The sequence below is a fragment of the Hippocampus bargibanti genome, linkage group LG08, assembly GCF_051943395.1.
Source record: "Hippocampus bargibanti isolate YZ-2025 linkage group LG08, ASM5194339v1, whole genome shotgun sequence".
Classification (NCBI taxonomy): Eukaryota; Metazoa; Chordata; class Actinopteri; order Syngnathiformes; family Syngnathidae; genus Hippocampus; species Hippocampus bargibanti.
The window spans coordinates 15,297,572-15,311,912 of NC_142741.1; the positions used below are offsets into that span (position 1 = coordinate 15,297,572).

The window sequence follows — 14,341 nt, forward strand, 5'->3', positions numbered from 1 at the left end:
TGGCACTATACAGTTCCATTTTGGCTACTGTTGAAAGAGTTCAAAGAGTTCAAAGAGTTAATGGCTTGGGGGAAGAAGCTGTTTAAATGTCTGCTGGATTTGGTGCGCATGGATCGGTAGCGCCTGCCTGAGGGGAGTAGCTGGAAAAGGTGGTGGGCAGGGTGCGGAGGGTCCAGTAGCGCCCTAGTTTGGATTCTTGCAGTGTGCAAGTCCTCGAGAGTGGGTAGGGCGGTGCCAATGATTTTTTCCGCCGTCCTAACTGTCCGTTGAAGTCGGATTTTGTCCATTTTTGTGGCGGCCCCGAACCAGACGGTGATGGAAGAACACAGGATGGATTCGATGACAGCCGGGTAGAAATGTTGCAGCACCTCCTGTGGCAGGCCATGCTTCTTTAGCAGCCTCAGGAAGTACATTCTCTGTTGGACCTTTTTCAGGATAGAGTTGGTGTTGACCTCCCACTTCATGTCCTGGGAGACTGTGATTCCCAGGAACTTGAAGGTCTCAACGGTTGACACCAGGCAGTTGGATAGTGTGAGGGGTAGCTGTGGTGATGGATGTTTCCTGAAGTCCACGATCATCTCAACTGTCTTGAGCGTGTTCAGCTCCAGGTTGTGACGGCTGCACCAGAGCTCCAGCTGCTCCACTTGTTGTCGGTACGCAGACTCGTCGCCGTCTTTGATGAGACCGATGACCGTGGTGTCGTCTGCGAACTTTATGAATTTGACAGCTGGGTGCGTTGAGGTGCAGTCGTTCGTGTAGAGAGAGAAGAGCAATGGAGAGAGGACGCATCCCTGCGGGGCTCCAGTGCTCGTGGTTCGTGTTGTGGATGATATATTTCCCAGTCTGACCTGTTGTGTCCGTCCTGTCAGGAAGCTGAGGGTCCACTGGCAGATCGTGGGGGACACACCAAGCTGGAGAAGTTTGGGGATGAGGAGTTCTGGGATGATGGTATTGAACGCAGAGCTGTAGTCCACAAACAGGATCCTTGCGTAGGTTCCTGTGTTGTCAAGGTGGTCGAGGATGTGATGCAGTCCGATGTTGACTGCATCCTCCACAGACCTGTTTGCCCGGTAGGCAAACTGAAGAGGATCTAGCAGAGGTCCGGTGATGTTCTTTAGGTGGTTCAGCACGAGGCGTTCAAAGGACTTCATGACCACAGACGTCAGAGCAACAGGTCTACAGTCGTTCAATCCCGAGGGTGCTGGTTTCTTTGGAACTGGGACGATAGTAGACTGTTTGAAGCAGGATGGGACTTCACACTGCTCCAGGGATCTGTTGAAGATTTGTGTGAAGACCGGAGCCAGCTGGTCAGCGCAGACTCTCAGGCAGGAGGGGGACACTCTGTCAGGTCCTGCAGCTTTCTTGATCTTCTGCTGCTTGAAGAGCCGTCTAACGTCCAGTTCATGGATCTGTAGGGCAGAGGGCGGAGATACGGTAGTTTCTGGTAATGGTGGGCAGACCGGGGAAATGGGGGTGTCCTTTTCAAATCGGCAGAAGTATGTATTTAACTCATCAGCCATACCATTGTTGTACACTGCTTGGGGGGAAGGTAAACGATAATTTGTTATTGCTTTCAGGCCATTCCACACCGATGCAGAGTCGTTAGCGGAGAACTGTTTGTTAAGCCTCTCCGCATAACTTTTCTTTGCGATGTTAATTTCCTTCGTCAGCCTGTTTCAGGCGAGTTTGTAAACTGCTCGATCGCCGCTTTTAAATGCGGATTCTTTCTCTTTCCTAAGCTGCCTGAGTATGGGAGTGAACCATGGCTTGTTGTTGTTGAATGAGCGGAAAGACTTTGTTGGTACACACATGTCCTCACAGAAACTGATGTATGATGTTACAGTGTCTGTGTATTCATCCAATGTGCCCGTTGAAGTTTCAAAGACGCTCCAATCAGTGCAGTCTAAGCATTCTTGTAGCGATAACTTTGCTTCATCTGTCCATGTTTTAACTGTCTTGACTACCGGTTTTATACATTTGAGTTTCTGTTTGTATGTGGGAATTAAGTGGATTAAATAGTGGTCAGAAAGACCCAATGCTGCATGCGCAACAGACCGGTATGCGCCTTTGAGTGCTGTGTAACAATGATCTAGAATGTTTTCTCCTCCGGTGAAAGTCAATATGCTGCTTATATTTGGGAAGTTCACGGTTTAAACGTGTTTGATTAAAATCGCCCAAAATGATCAGGGGTGATTCTGGATATTTTAGTTCGAGATGGTTTACATGGTCCGCTAGCGTTTGTATACACGCGTTAGCATTAGCTTGTGGCGCGATGTACACGGCAACGAGAAAAAAGGAAGCGAACTCACGTGGCGAGTAGAATGGCTTGCAGTTGAGAGACAGCGATTCCAAACCAGGGCTGCAGTGTGCGTCGAGGATCGTGACATCGGTGCACCATTCTTCGTTGATGTAGAAGCATAGTCCACCGCCTTTGGATTTCCCCGATTGCTCCGTATCACGGTCGGCCCGAAGGAGACGGTAAAGAGTTTGATGGTTCTCTTTATTTGTAAGTAGGTTCGTTGTCAGATTTCCCAGGCAGGTGACGCGCAGAACTTGATCGCGGCGTGGAGTCGAGCAAGTCGTGCCTTGATGTCCGTCCGACGCCCGGCGTTAGCCGGGCGTGAGTCCGAGATGAGTCTGATATGATTCTGCCCCGTGGTTCGCCCAATCTCTCTGTCCCGCGACAGCTCCTTTTATACAAATTTCAAGCGTGTGCTATGTGTCAGGGTGAGACGCACATCAAGGAGATCAAGGAATTGAAAGACATGAAAGGGTTGAAAGGCGCACTTCAAAATCATACACACGTGTGACGCAACAGGGCTCCCCTCCTGGATCCGAAGTCGATGAAAGCGATGAAGGAAAAAGAAATAAAAACAAAAGTCATTCTGCGACATGGTGAGGCCAGGCAAGATGACGGTCACCGGGCATGGCAGGCGTCGGTGGGGAGGTTGCCGAGGAAGTTTCGTGGTGCCTGAAGTCGTTGTACGGGAGCACGGCAAAGAGTGCTCTACGACTGCCAGTTTGAGTCGATCGATGGAAACTTTCCTCACAGTCGTCGAGTCAATGCCGGAAGGTCTTCTCACCGTGAGTTGTTCGGCTGGGATCGGTCAAGTCGGAGAATCGATGAGGGATTGTGAGGATGAAGGGGCGTGGGGTTGGTCATGCTGCCGGGCACGGACAGGCCGGTCATCGGCGACGGTGGTGTTGATCACGCTGCCCTGGCGCTCTGCAGGACGCTGAGGAAGCACGCTGACGTCGGCGGCCATGTCGGCCATGAAGCGTCTTCCCGAAGTCCGATCGTGGACATAAGCGATGTCCGACGATGTCCGATCGTGGACATATACGATGTCCGATCGTGGACATAAGCGATGTCCGACGATGTGCGATCGTGGATATATACGATGCAGCTAGTTGCAGAGTCGCCAGGCTAATTGGACGATGTTGGCCATCAGGGTGCGGCAGGTTTCACGGTGGGGTCGGGGCGCCCACAGGTGGTGGCGGCCCATCGGGAGCTCGGCTCGAGGGGTCTTGCTGTGAAGATGCCGGGTTCACGGGCGGCTGGGAAATCTGGATGTTTCCATTTGGAGAGTTGATTGGGCTGAGGAGGAGGGAAAAATGCTCCTGGCTAGCTCGCCAATAAATAGTTTGATGGTTCTCTTTATTTGTAAGTAGGTTCGTTGTCAGATCTCCCAGGCAGGTGACGCGCAGAACTTGATCGCGGCGTGGAGTCGAGCAAGTCATGTCTTGATGTCCGTCCGACGCCCGGCGTTAGCCGGGCGTGAGTCCGAGATGAGTCTGATATGATTCTGCCCCGTGGTTCGCCCAATCTCTCTGTCCCGCGACAGCTCCTTTTATACAATTTTCAAGCGTGTGCTATGTGTCAGGGTGAGACGCACATCAAGGAGATCAAGGAATTGAAAGACATGAAAGGGTTGAAAGGCGCACTTCAAAATCATACACACGTGTGACGCAACAACGGAATCCGGGTAGGTGTAGTGCGGAATCCGGGTGGCGGTCACTGAGCCAAGTCTCAGTGAACTCGAACTAAAATATCCATCCAGAGTCACCCCTTATCATTTTGGGCGATTTTAATGGTATACATCTAAACCCTGAACTTCCCAAATATAAGCAGCATATTGACTGTTTCACCAGAGAAGAAAACATTATTGATCATGTGGGTCTTTCTAACCACTATTTAATACACTTAATTCCCACATACAGACAGAAACTCCAATGTGTAAAACCGGTTGTCAAGACTGTGAAGAAATGGACAGATGAAGCAAAGTTAGCTTTACGACAGGGGTCGGGAACCTTTTTGACTAAGAGAGCAATAAAAGTAAAATATTTAGAAATGTTTTTCAGTGAGAGCAACACACACGCGAACGTGCGTGCACGCGCACACACACACACATACACACACACACACGCACACACACATACACACACACACACACACACACACACACACACACGCATACACACGCACGCATACACACACGACACGCGCACGAAAACACGCACGCACGTGTGGCCACTTTTCAACAAAATGTCAGAATGTATTATTTAAAATAACTTTGTGACAGTAACATGTTTTTAACATGAATGGTTTTCCGTTCCTCATGATTGGTAAAAATCCAGCCAAACGATAGGAATGAATGTCAACTTGCCTGGTCCATAGGCGAAGTTACTGCTAGCTAGCATGCACACGGCTCATTAGCTTCCACACTTGCTATCTGCAATATACTTCTCGCAGAAGTATATTGATGCTAACGTTAACATGGGGCTTGTTAAAATAACACTGACATTCGACTGTTTCATCGACTTTATTGTTCAATTGCAAATTAGAATCGCGAATCCTTCGGTGCATTCCAGCTGAAGTGTACTTGTCAGTTTTTTATTCGTTAGGCTAATTTAAAGGAGTGTTTACCTGTTTCAACATGACGGCCAGTATCATCCAATTAAAACTGCGCTTCCCGCCAACCTAGGTCAATGTCATCCAATCAAAATTGTGCTTTCCGCCAACTGCAGCCCCAAGAGGAAATGAACGGCGAAAAAGCGAGAATATGTATTTAATTTTATCGGCGAGCCATATGCAATCATCAAAAGAGCCATGTATGGCTCGCGCGCCATAGGTTCCCGACCCCTGTTCTACGAGAATGCGTAGACTGCACTGATTGGAGCGTCTTTGAAACTTCAACGCGCTCATTGGATGAATACACAGACACTGTAACATCATACATTAGTTTCTGTGAGGACATGTGTGTACCAATGAAGTCCTTCTGCTCCTTCAACAACAACAAGCCATGGTTCATACCCAAATTCAGGCATCTTAGGAAAGAGAAAGAGACCGCATTTAGAAACGGAGATCGAGCACTGTACAAACATGCCCGAAACCGACTGACAAAGGAAATTAACATCGCAAAGAAAGTTTTGCGGAGAGGCTTAACAAACAGTTCTCTGCTAACGACTCTGCATTGGTGTGGAATGGCTTGAAAGCAATAACAAATTATCGTTTACTATCCCCCCGAGCAGTGAGCAACAAGGTTCTGGCTGATGAGCTAAACACATTCTTTTGCCGATTTGAAAAAGATACCCCCATTTCCGACGTCTGCCCACCATTAACAGAAACTATCGTACCACCACCCTCTGCTCCATCCTGCTTCAAACAGTCTACCATCATCCCAGTTCCAAAGAAACCAGCACCATCAGGATTGAATGACTATAGACCTGTTGCTTTGATGTCTGTGGTCATGAAGTCCTTTGAACGCCTTGTGCTGAACCACGTTAAGAACATCACCAGACTTCTCCTGGACCCTCTTCAGTTTGCCTACCGGGCAAACAGGTCTGTGGAGGATGCAGTCAACATCGGGCTGCACCACATCCTGGAGCACCTCAACAACACAGGAACCTACGCAAGGATCCTCTTTGTGGACTTCAGCTCTGTGTTCAACAATATCATCCCGGAACTCTTCATCCCCAAACTTCTCCAGCTTGGGGTGTCCCCTATGATCTGTTAGTGGATCCTCAGCTTCCTAACGGGACAGACACAACAGGTCAGACTGGGAAAAATATCATCCGCAACGCGCACCATGAACACTGAAGCCCCACATGGATGCGTCCTCTCTCCATTGCTCTTCTCCCTCTACACAAACGACTGCACCTCAACGGACCCAGCTGTCAAATTCATAAAGTTCGCAGACGACACCACGGTCATCAGTCTCATCAAAGACGGCGACAAGTCTGCAAACCGACAAGTGGAACAGCTGAAGCTCTCGTGCTGCCGTCACAACATAGAGCTGAACACACGGTAAAGATGATCGTGGACTTCAGGAAACATCCAACATCACAGCTGCCCCTCACACTATCCAACTGCCTCGTGTCAACCGTCGAGACCTTCAAGTTCCTGGGAATCACAGTCTCCCAGGACATGAAGTGGGAGGTCAACACCAACTCCACCCTGAGAAAGGCCGAACAGAGGAAGTACTTCCTGAGGCTGCTCAAGAAGCATGGCCTGCAACAGGAGGTGCTACGACATTTCTACACGGCTGTCATTGAATCCATCCTGCGTTCTTCCATCACCATTTGGTTCGGGGCCGCCATAAAAATGGACAAAATCCGACTTCAACGGACACTGAGGACGGCAGAAAAAAATCATCGGCACCGCCGACCCACTCTCACGGGCTTGCACGCTGCAAGAATCCAAACAAGGGCGTGGAAAATCACCTTTTCCAGCTACTCCCCTCAGGCAGGCGCTACCGATCCATGTGCACCAAATCCAGCAGACATTTAAACAGCTTCTTCCCCCAAGCTATTAAATCGCTAAACAGTAACCCAAATAGAACTGTATAGTGCCTCCATCTTTCTCCATTTTTTGATGACATTTAAACAGGTTCTTCCCCCAAGCTATTAAATCGCTAAACAGTAACCCAAATAGAACTGTATAGTGCCTCCATCTTTCTCCATTTTTTGATGATGCTAGTGCAGCGTGTTCTACCGGAGACAAATTTCTTATGTCTTCTACATACTTGGCAAAAAAGATGATTCTGAAACATTTACAACAGCAATCTGGATTGTTGGTTGTGTGAAAAGTGGTGTAAACAAAGTAATATGTGCATGTTTATGGAAACAAGGAGTCAAATATTTTGTGACATGGCAAACAACAACAACAATCCAGTGTCCAAAAAGAGTAACACATCTTATATTTTGTAAAATGCCCTGGCGACAGCTCTGTTTCTTGATCTTATTTCCTCATTTGACACCCGCTGCACTCCTGATACACACACACACACACATGGTTGAGAAATCTTGCCACCACGTCATAACATTCCTGTAGCGTGAACTCCAGCACACTGACAGCCGACTATCAATCACCCTGCTTTGCAAGAGTAACGATGTGTCCCCCCCACCTACTGCCCCTTTGACCTCTCAGCCCCATTCTGCCACGCTGCCATGGCATCAGCCTTCAATCAGTCAAAGCAAGCGAATAGTGAAGATGGCAAGGATTTATGTGTCTGTTATATGCTCCAGGCTCCACACTGACGCGATACCATCGCAGTTGAAATCGTTTGCTTACTTCTTTTTAAACTTCTGACTCATTGGAAGAAAATTCTTATTGGCATCATATCCATGCTTTCTCACAGATTTTCGGGGGGTTAAAAAGAAGCAATAATTCTCGTCACTTTAGTGAGGGCAGGCCCGTTTTGTACTTAACAGAAAATGTTGAAAACCGGGCCAACAGCGAAGAGTTTGCTGCAACGACACACCCTGACAAAGAACAATGATGGAAACAATCAACTCTACTCAACTGCATTTATAGAGCACTTTGAAATAACCATCTCCTCTATTTACTTCTTTGTGGTAAATAACACATTTTATCCAAGAGGAAAATGGAACACCGCAGCCAATTGATGACAGTGGAGCGCAAAGAACAAAACAAAACATGGTAATTTCACAGTCAGTCTTTTATTAAAATCATCTATCGCATTTATTACAACAAAATATTGTGTACAATTGCATTCATGATAGTCATTGCTTCATTTGTGCTCTGACTTAAATGTTTTAATTTCATCAGGGCGATCAATCAAAACGAATGTGGTTTGCATTGACTTGAGTATCCACGGGATTCTGTATTAGGGCGAAACTCTGGTGAGGATGTCATTGTGGAGAAAATCGAGTGCAGTATTCGATGTGAAACATCAGAAGAGTGCATCAAGTGCAAGGTAAATATGTCAATAAATGTTGTATTACAGTAAAGTCTCGTTATATCGATATTCAAGGGAGTCCAAAAAAATATCGATATAACCGGGACTATCGATATATCCGACCCTGTTTGCATGTAATTTTCTCCGTGCGTGCATAGAAATAGTATCGATATAACCGGGACTATCGATATATCCGATATCGATATAACGAGACTTTACTGTATTGGAGAACATTGTCTTACTTCCTATTCCTGACAGACCACAGTGTCTTTTCTTAGTTTTGTGTCACAGTGGAGCTAAGTAAATGCATTTGTACCCCTGGAACTTTTCACATTTCGCCGCTTCACGAGCACAACCACAAACTTCAATGTTCATGGACATTTTTTTGTGGTTGGCACATTGCACATAATTGTGAAGAGGTATTTTCAAATGTTAAGACTTCCCAGAAGATGAATGTTCTTCCAGGTCTCTAATCTATTGCAGAATTCAGCAGGATTGCTTGGCATATATGTAAGAATTTAACTCGTGTCTAATAAACCGTTTAGGCCTTCGCAGAAAATGTATATTAATCTGAGAGTGGATTACACAAGTGGACTTGACTCGATAGGTGACTTTTGAAGGCAATAAATTGCACTTGAGGTGTATCGGAATAAGAGTGACAGATTTATATTTGCTTTAAATTATCTTAAGCTACATCATTTTTGCTCCACGACAATTATGTGATCCGTTGTTTCTGTCTATTGAATGAGTGATCCTGGATAATAGTGATGTGTTGTTCGCTAACGAACTGGCCCTTTGAAGTCAACGACGGGAGCCGGCTACAAATCGGGAATCATTTCTACATAACAGTTCTGTCACTAATCTGTGTTGAGCAGCACAATATTTTAAGCAGCTCTGATTCACGGTTTGGGGAATAGGGTTTTGAATGCCCCGGCAGACTCATTGTTGTAATGCGTAAGGTTCATAAAAGACTCCATTGGAATCAGAGTGTGAGTGGCTGTTTGTCCATATGTCCCATGTGATTTACTGGCAAACACCTTGAATCAGCCCAGTTAGGTTCCAGCTTACTCGCAAACCAAACAAGCGCTACAAAAAATGATGGATAGGTGGGGTGTGATTAACTGCCGAGTAAATACTGACGTCATCAGAACAAATGCTGGATAGCTACAAATTTAGAATGACGACATCCGTCAAGCTTGAAGTAATTCTTTGTGTTAATAGACCAAAGAGCCATAAATACACATATTCAAAAAAAAAAAACTCTATGTGCTGGCCATTGATAAAGTTGATGTAATGGCCATTGCAATAATTAACGTTTCCACTTATGGGAAAGAAGTGTGAAGTCTGACTATGAAATAAGATCTCAGATTACTCACAGGACAGTGATAAATCAGCACGGAAAGGCCAGGGCCTTGAGTGAAGGCAGCTGCCTTGAAATGCCTCACTCGGGTGGGGCATTCCTCGCTCATTCCTGAGGAGCCAGGTGAGCAGACGGCTTTGACTTTTGGGTTGCAAAAATAACATTTTGTCTGTGTGTGTGTTGGGTGGTGGGTGTGTGCGTGCATGAGTGTGTGTGTGTGTGTGTGTGTGTGTGTGTGTGTGTGTGTGTGTGTGTGTGTGTGTGTGTGTGTGTGTGCATGACAGAGGTGGGTGCGGCGGTTGGGTGCGGCGGGGTCAGTCAGAGGCACCATCAGACACCAGACAGCATGGTTGATGTGAAGATCTGCTGCAGTATTTGGGGGATCTGCTTGGTATCCATTGCAACAAAGGATCTTCCAGCTGGAAGGGTCTTTTGTAGTCTGGAAACAAAGAAACCAAATTTTAAAAAGAAGGATGAACGCAGAGACACTCATATTTAGTTAGTAACTGGATGAAAGACAATGTGGTCCAATCCATCTTTCAGTCTTCTGTGTGAGCAACAAAAGAAGAGGAAGTGGACATTTTAAACAACAATGGAGGGCATCTTTCTGAATGACATCTGTCAATAAGACAAATAGCTTTGTTTTTTTTTTCTTTTCCTGAAAATGACTATTCTCCAGCTTTCAGACAACACACAGTAGAGCAGGGCTCGGGAACCTGTGGTTCACGAGCCATTAATGGCTTTTAATGATTGCATCAATGATGATTGCATCAAGCTCACAGATAAAATTAAATTTTCTGGCTTTGTTTATTCCATCCATCATGGACGGACGGACGGACGGACGGACAGACAGACAGACAGACAGACAGACAGACAGACAGACAGACAGACAGACAGACAGACAGACAGACAGACAGACAGACAGACAGACAGACAGACAGACAGACAGACAGACAGACAGACAGACAGACAGACAGACAGACAGACAGACAGACAGACAGACAGACAGACAGACAGACAGACAGACAGATAGACAGATAGATAGATAGATAGATAGATAGATAGATAGATAGATAGATAGATAGATAGATAGATAGATAGATGGCTATCATCTGAAAGACATTTCCAAATATTTTGCTTTTATGGCTCTCTTGGTCAAAAGGTTCCCCACCCTTGCTGTTTACCATCAAGTTGCACCCTTCGGGTGGCATGGCGATTTTTGACAATGGAAATGAAAATATAAAAACCATACTGAATGAAAGCAATTGTATTTTTTTCTAGTGGAACTACTAAGGTCAACTCAGGTCTTTCAAACCCTGCACTGCACCCAGAATTGAAACCTTAACCAAGGCCTATGACAGACTTGAAAGTCCTTTAAAACTTAACCTTCTTTTCTACAAATTGAAACCCCACCTCTTGTCTGTCAAACTCTAATCCTAGTTTAAAACATTCCTTTGAAACATTAACCTTGAACGGTTTAGCCTTTAAACTTTAATTTGAACTCCTAACTGTTTTTGAAAGGTTATGTCACTTTAAAGGACAACCGACGTGTCCGCAGTAGTTGTGTCCATAATTTGTAAAATGGCTTCAAATGACTTCTACTGAGCGTATTTTAAAAAGATTCCACCGCATATAGCTCTATTTTACATTTTAAGACTCGCGCTGAATATTCAGGAAGTCTTGTTTTTGAGTTGGTGACTAGTCCGTACGTGACGTCACTAAAGGAAGGCCCCCTGACCGAAAAAAAGACACATTGTAGCAGTCCTTCCATCACGTCAATGTATTTTGCTGTATTGTTTGGTCTGAAAACCTTGTGTTGCACCCAAAAGCCGCCATAAGAGGGTGTCCAAGCTCCATATAAGGAATTTATCAGCCTATGGAAACAGAGGTGGCCACAGGAGGTCACCATTTTGTGCCTCTTTTCTGGTGATTGTTTCTCCCCAATGTTGCCTCAAAATGGCATGGAACAAATTCTTTAATCGATTGCAAACATGTATGCTTTCCTCTTCACAACTATTTGAATCAAATTCATAACTGGAGGTGGGACAAGAAAGCATATTTTCCGAATTTGAAGCCATTGTTTTGATTCCCAAGCAATGCAAGACGTCTTGGCGTAACGTCACAAATTGGGGGCGGCGGGACTTTCTGAAAATTCCCAATTTGCAGCTCAATTTCTTGCAGATTTTGGACACTTTAAGTCATTTTTATTGGTGTTTTGCATTTGAATAAAAATATCATACTGCGTGTTTTGCAGTGACGTGCGGTGAGGTTCATGGCTGGTGAGGCACTGACGTCATCAATGACGTCACCGCTCGTCTCTACTTAATATTTGAACGGTAAATTCAGCGATTTTGAAAAAAACCTAAAACGGTAAAGTTAAATGGACAAGAACTTTAAAGTACAAATCACTAAATACATCTAACTGTTTAATTTATTTTTTCATTTGATATTTCCATGACAGCTTTCCATGATGACAGGTGAGGCACTGCCTCACCTGCCTCCACTGACTGCACGTCACTGGTGTTTTGGGTATTTTAGATGCTATAAAACGTTATTCTGATGTCAGTTAAGAAACAAAAAGGTGACATCGGTTGTCCTTTAAGTCTTGTTTGTTAATGTTGTTGAACTCTGACACTGTTGTAGATGATTTCTTTTTAAATTAATGATTAATAAAACTTTCTTTCAACCACCACTTTCAACTTTCTTATTCAACTTGCATCCTGTGATGGACCCGTTCTTTGTCATATTCTTCTATTTACCCCCCTCCTCACCTTTCGGCTTGATCGCCCAGAGAACCAATGAAAATGGCAAAGGCGTTGATCTGGGGGTTTGAAGTGAGGACCTGGGCGAAGCGCTCGGGTCGGATGCCGTAGCGCTCCAGGTTAGCATCGCTTAGCACCACCACAAAGTGCTCGTCAGCCTCTTCCTGTGCCAGCTCCTTGATGCTGGCCGCCGTGCCCTCAAGTGTGTAGTCGCCGCTCATGCAGAACTGAGAATGGGCGTGCATAGTCTATGGCGGATGGGAGTGCATCATGAAATTACAGAAGAAAAACAGAAACACATTCATTCTATTGATTGTTGCGTAGAAAAGGAATAGAGACCCAAAATCCAAGAAAACCTTAGCTCAGAGAACCAAATAATTAACTATCTAATTAACTAATTAAAGTGTGCATTTCTGATGTCGCAACAGAATATTACCAGTATTAAAAGAGGAACATCAAAAAAAACTGTAAAGAGTGATTAAGGACCAAACCTTGCTGCGACTAATTGATGGCCCCCACTCTCTTCCAAAGTTTTACTATTGGCTATAGATGCTACAAATTGATAAGAAATAACTTTTTTTTCCCCATTCGGCAAGGGTATGCCCTGACTAAATGAAGCTCCTGACCTAACATCAACTTTTCCTCTTGACACCAAGATGCTACAAAATAACACCAAGGCAATATTGTTTAAAAAAATACACGTATGAAAAACAATGAATTGCAAACAAAACAGGGCTTAATATTAAATGAGAATATGTTTTTTTGCATTGTATTATAATATGTGTAACATGTATTACCAGTAATTCATACGGCTTGGTACATTCTCAAAATATTGTAAAAACACGAGGAGCTGCCCTTTCCATTACAAGTCCATTAGGTAAACTCAAAGGGTGAGTAGTTTTACATTATTTTAATCTATTATAAATTGAGGAATTTGTACTTTTATCAAATCAGAAATGTTAAAATGTAAAACAAAGAGCTCAAGAGCGGGGCTTGATGATGCCAAAATTTGCCTCCTGGAATCGTTCTATTATTTCCTGCGTGAAAGATTGATGACAAATGTGAACAACCTAAACTTCAATCAGACATCACGCAGTGGATTATAACTGATTCTGGCGCTTTGAGTGTACTTAGGAAGATGTCAGTAAATAAAAAGGGCTGCAGCAAAAATAAATTAACATTGTCTGACCAACTACCTTGAGGACTTTGAGCCTCTGCTTGTTGTTCTTGGGGACTTTGTCCACTCGGACCAGTTCGATGTCATAGCCGTCGCCCGAGTGGCCCATTATGTCGTACTGTGATCAAGAAAAGAACAACTCATGAGATTCAATAAATGTAGAAATGATTGTTATTTTGATTTGCTAGTTGTAACAGCGCCATCTTCACCAAGAATGACCCAAAGTCTCATGCCAGCTTGTGACGGAGTGTGATGCCACATGATGTCCACTCAAGTCTTTCAACACTGACAAATGTGTACAGGCTTTCTCATAGTGTTTTTATACACATCCGTAAACATCATATGTTATTTCATGTTTAGTTTACATGGTCTATATGGATGTACGTAGCTTATTAGATAACTTGTTGCGCCAGTAGGGTGCAACAAGTATTCATTTTGAGTCTAATGTTCTCCCAAACCCCTCCCCGTTGCTGATAAGTCTGGTCGAGATGATGTCATCACTGCTGTATGATAAAACTATGTGAAAGGGGCAGCCCTTTCTCTCTTGGCTTCCCCGCTCCGACCAGACATGTCCTCTTATTGTTTACAAGAATAAAGTAGTCTTTTCTGTTCACCTTTTATGGTCCCCGCTGATCTTTCATCGTAAAACTCTGTTGAACCAAGAACCAGGAAGAGATACATCAACACTCCCCTAACACTTTCCATATAGTACTTGTCAGGTTTCAGCATATCTCATGTCAGAACAGGTCGGCCTGGCATCGCCGGCTCAAGTCTTCTATTTCAGTCCAGGATGTAATGCCCTCCATCTAATATGAGAAGTTATGACCATGATGTTTCCAGA

The 14,341-nt window shown here is 44.7% G+C and overlaps 1 protein-coding gene across 2 annotated transcripts in view; it reads right to left on the minus strand.

Moving 5' to 3' along the window:
- Positions 1 to 7,943: 7,943 nt before the first annotated feature.
- Positions 7,944 to 14,341, minus strand: part of vwa8 (von Willebrand factor A domain containing 8) — a 54,198-nt gene continuing 47,800 nt past the window's right edge. For both annotated transcript variants that reach the window (XM_089002363.1, XM_089002364.1), the window contains exons 43-45: positions 13,520 to 13,618; positions 12,333 to 12,571; positions 7,944 to 10,000 (exon numbers count right to left, since the gene is read on the minus strand). In XM_089002363.1, coding sequence (XP_088858489.1) covers positions 9,892 to 10,000; positions 12,333 to 12,571; positions 13,520 to 13,618 — 447 coding nt within the window. In that variant the 3' untranslated portion in view covers positions 7,944 to 9,891. The remainder of the gene's footprint in view (positions 10,001 to 12,332; positions 12,572 to 13,519; positions 13,619 to 14,341) is intronic.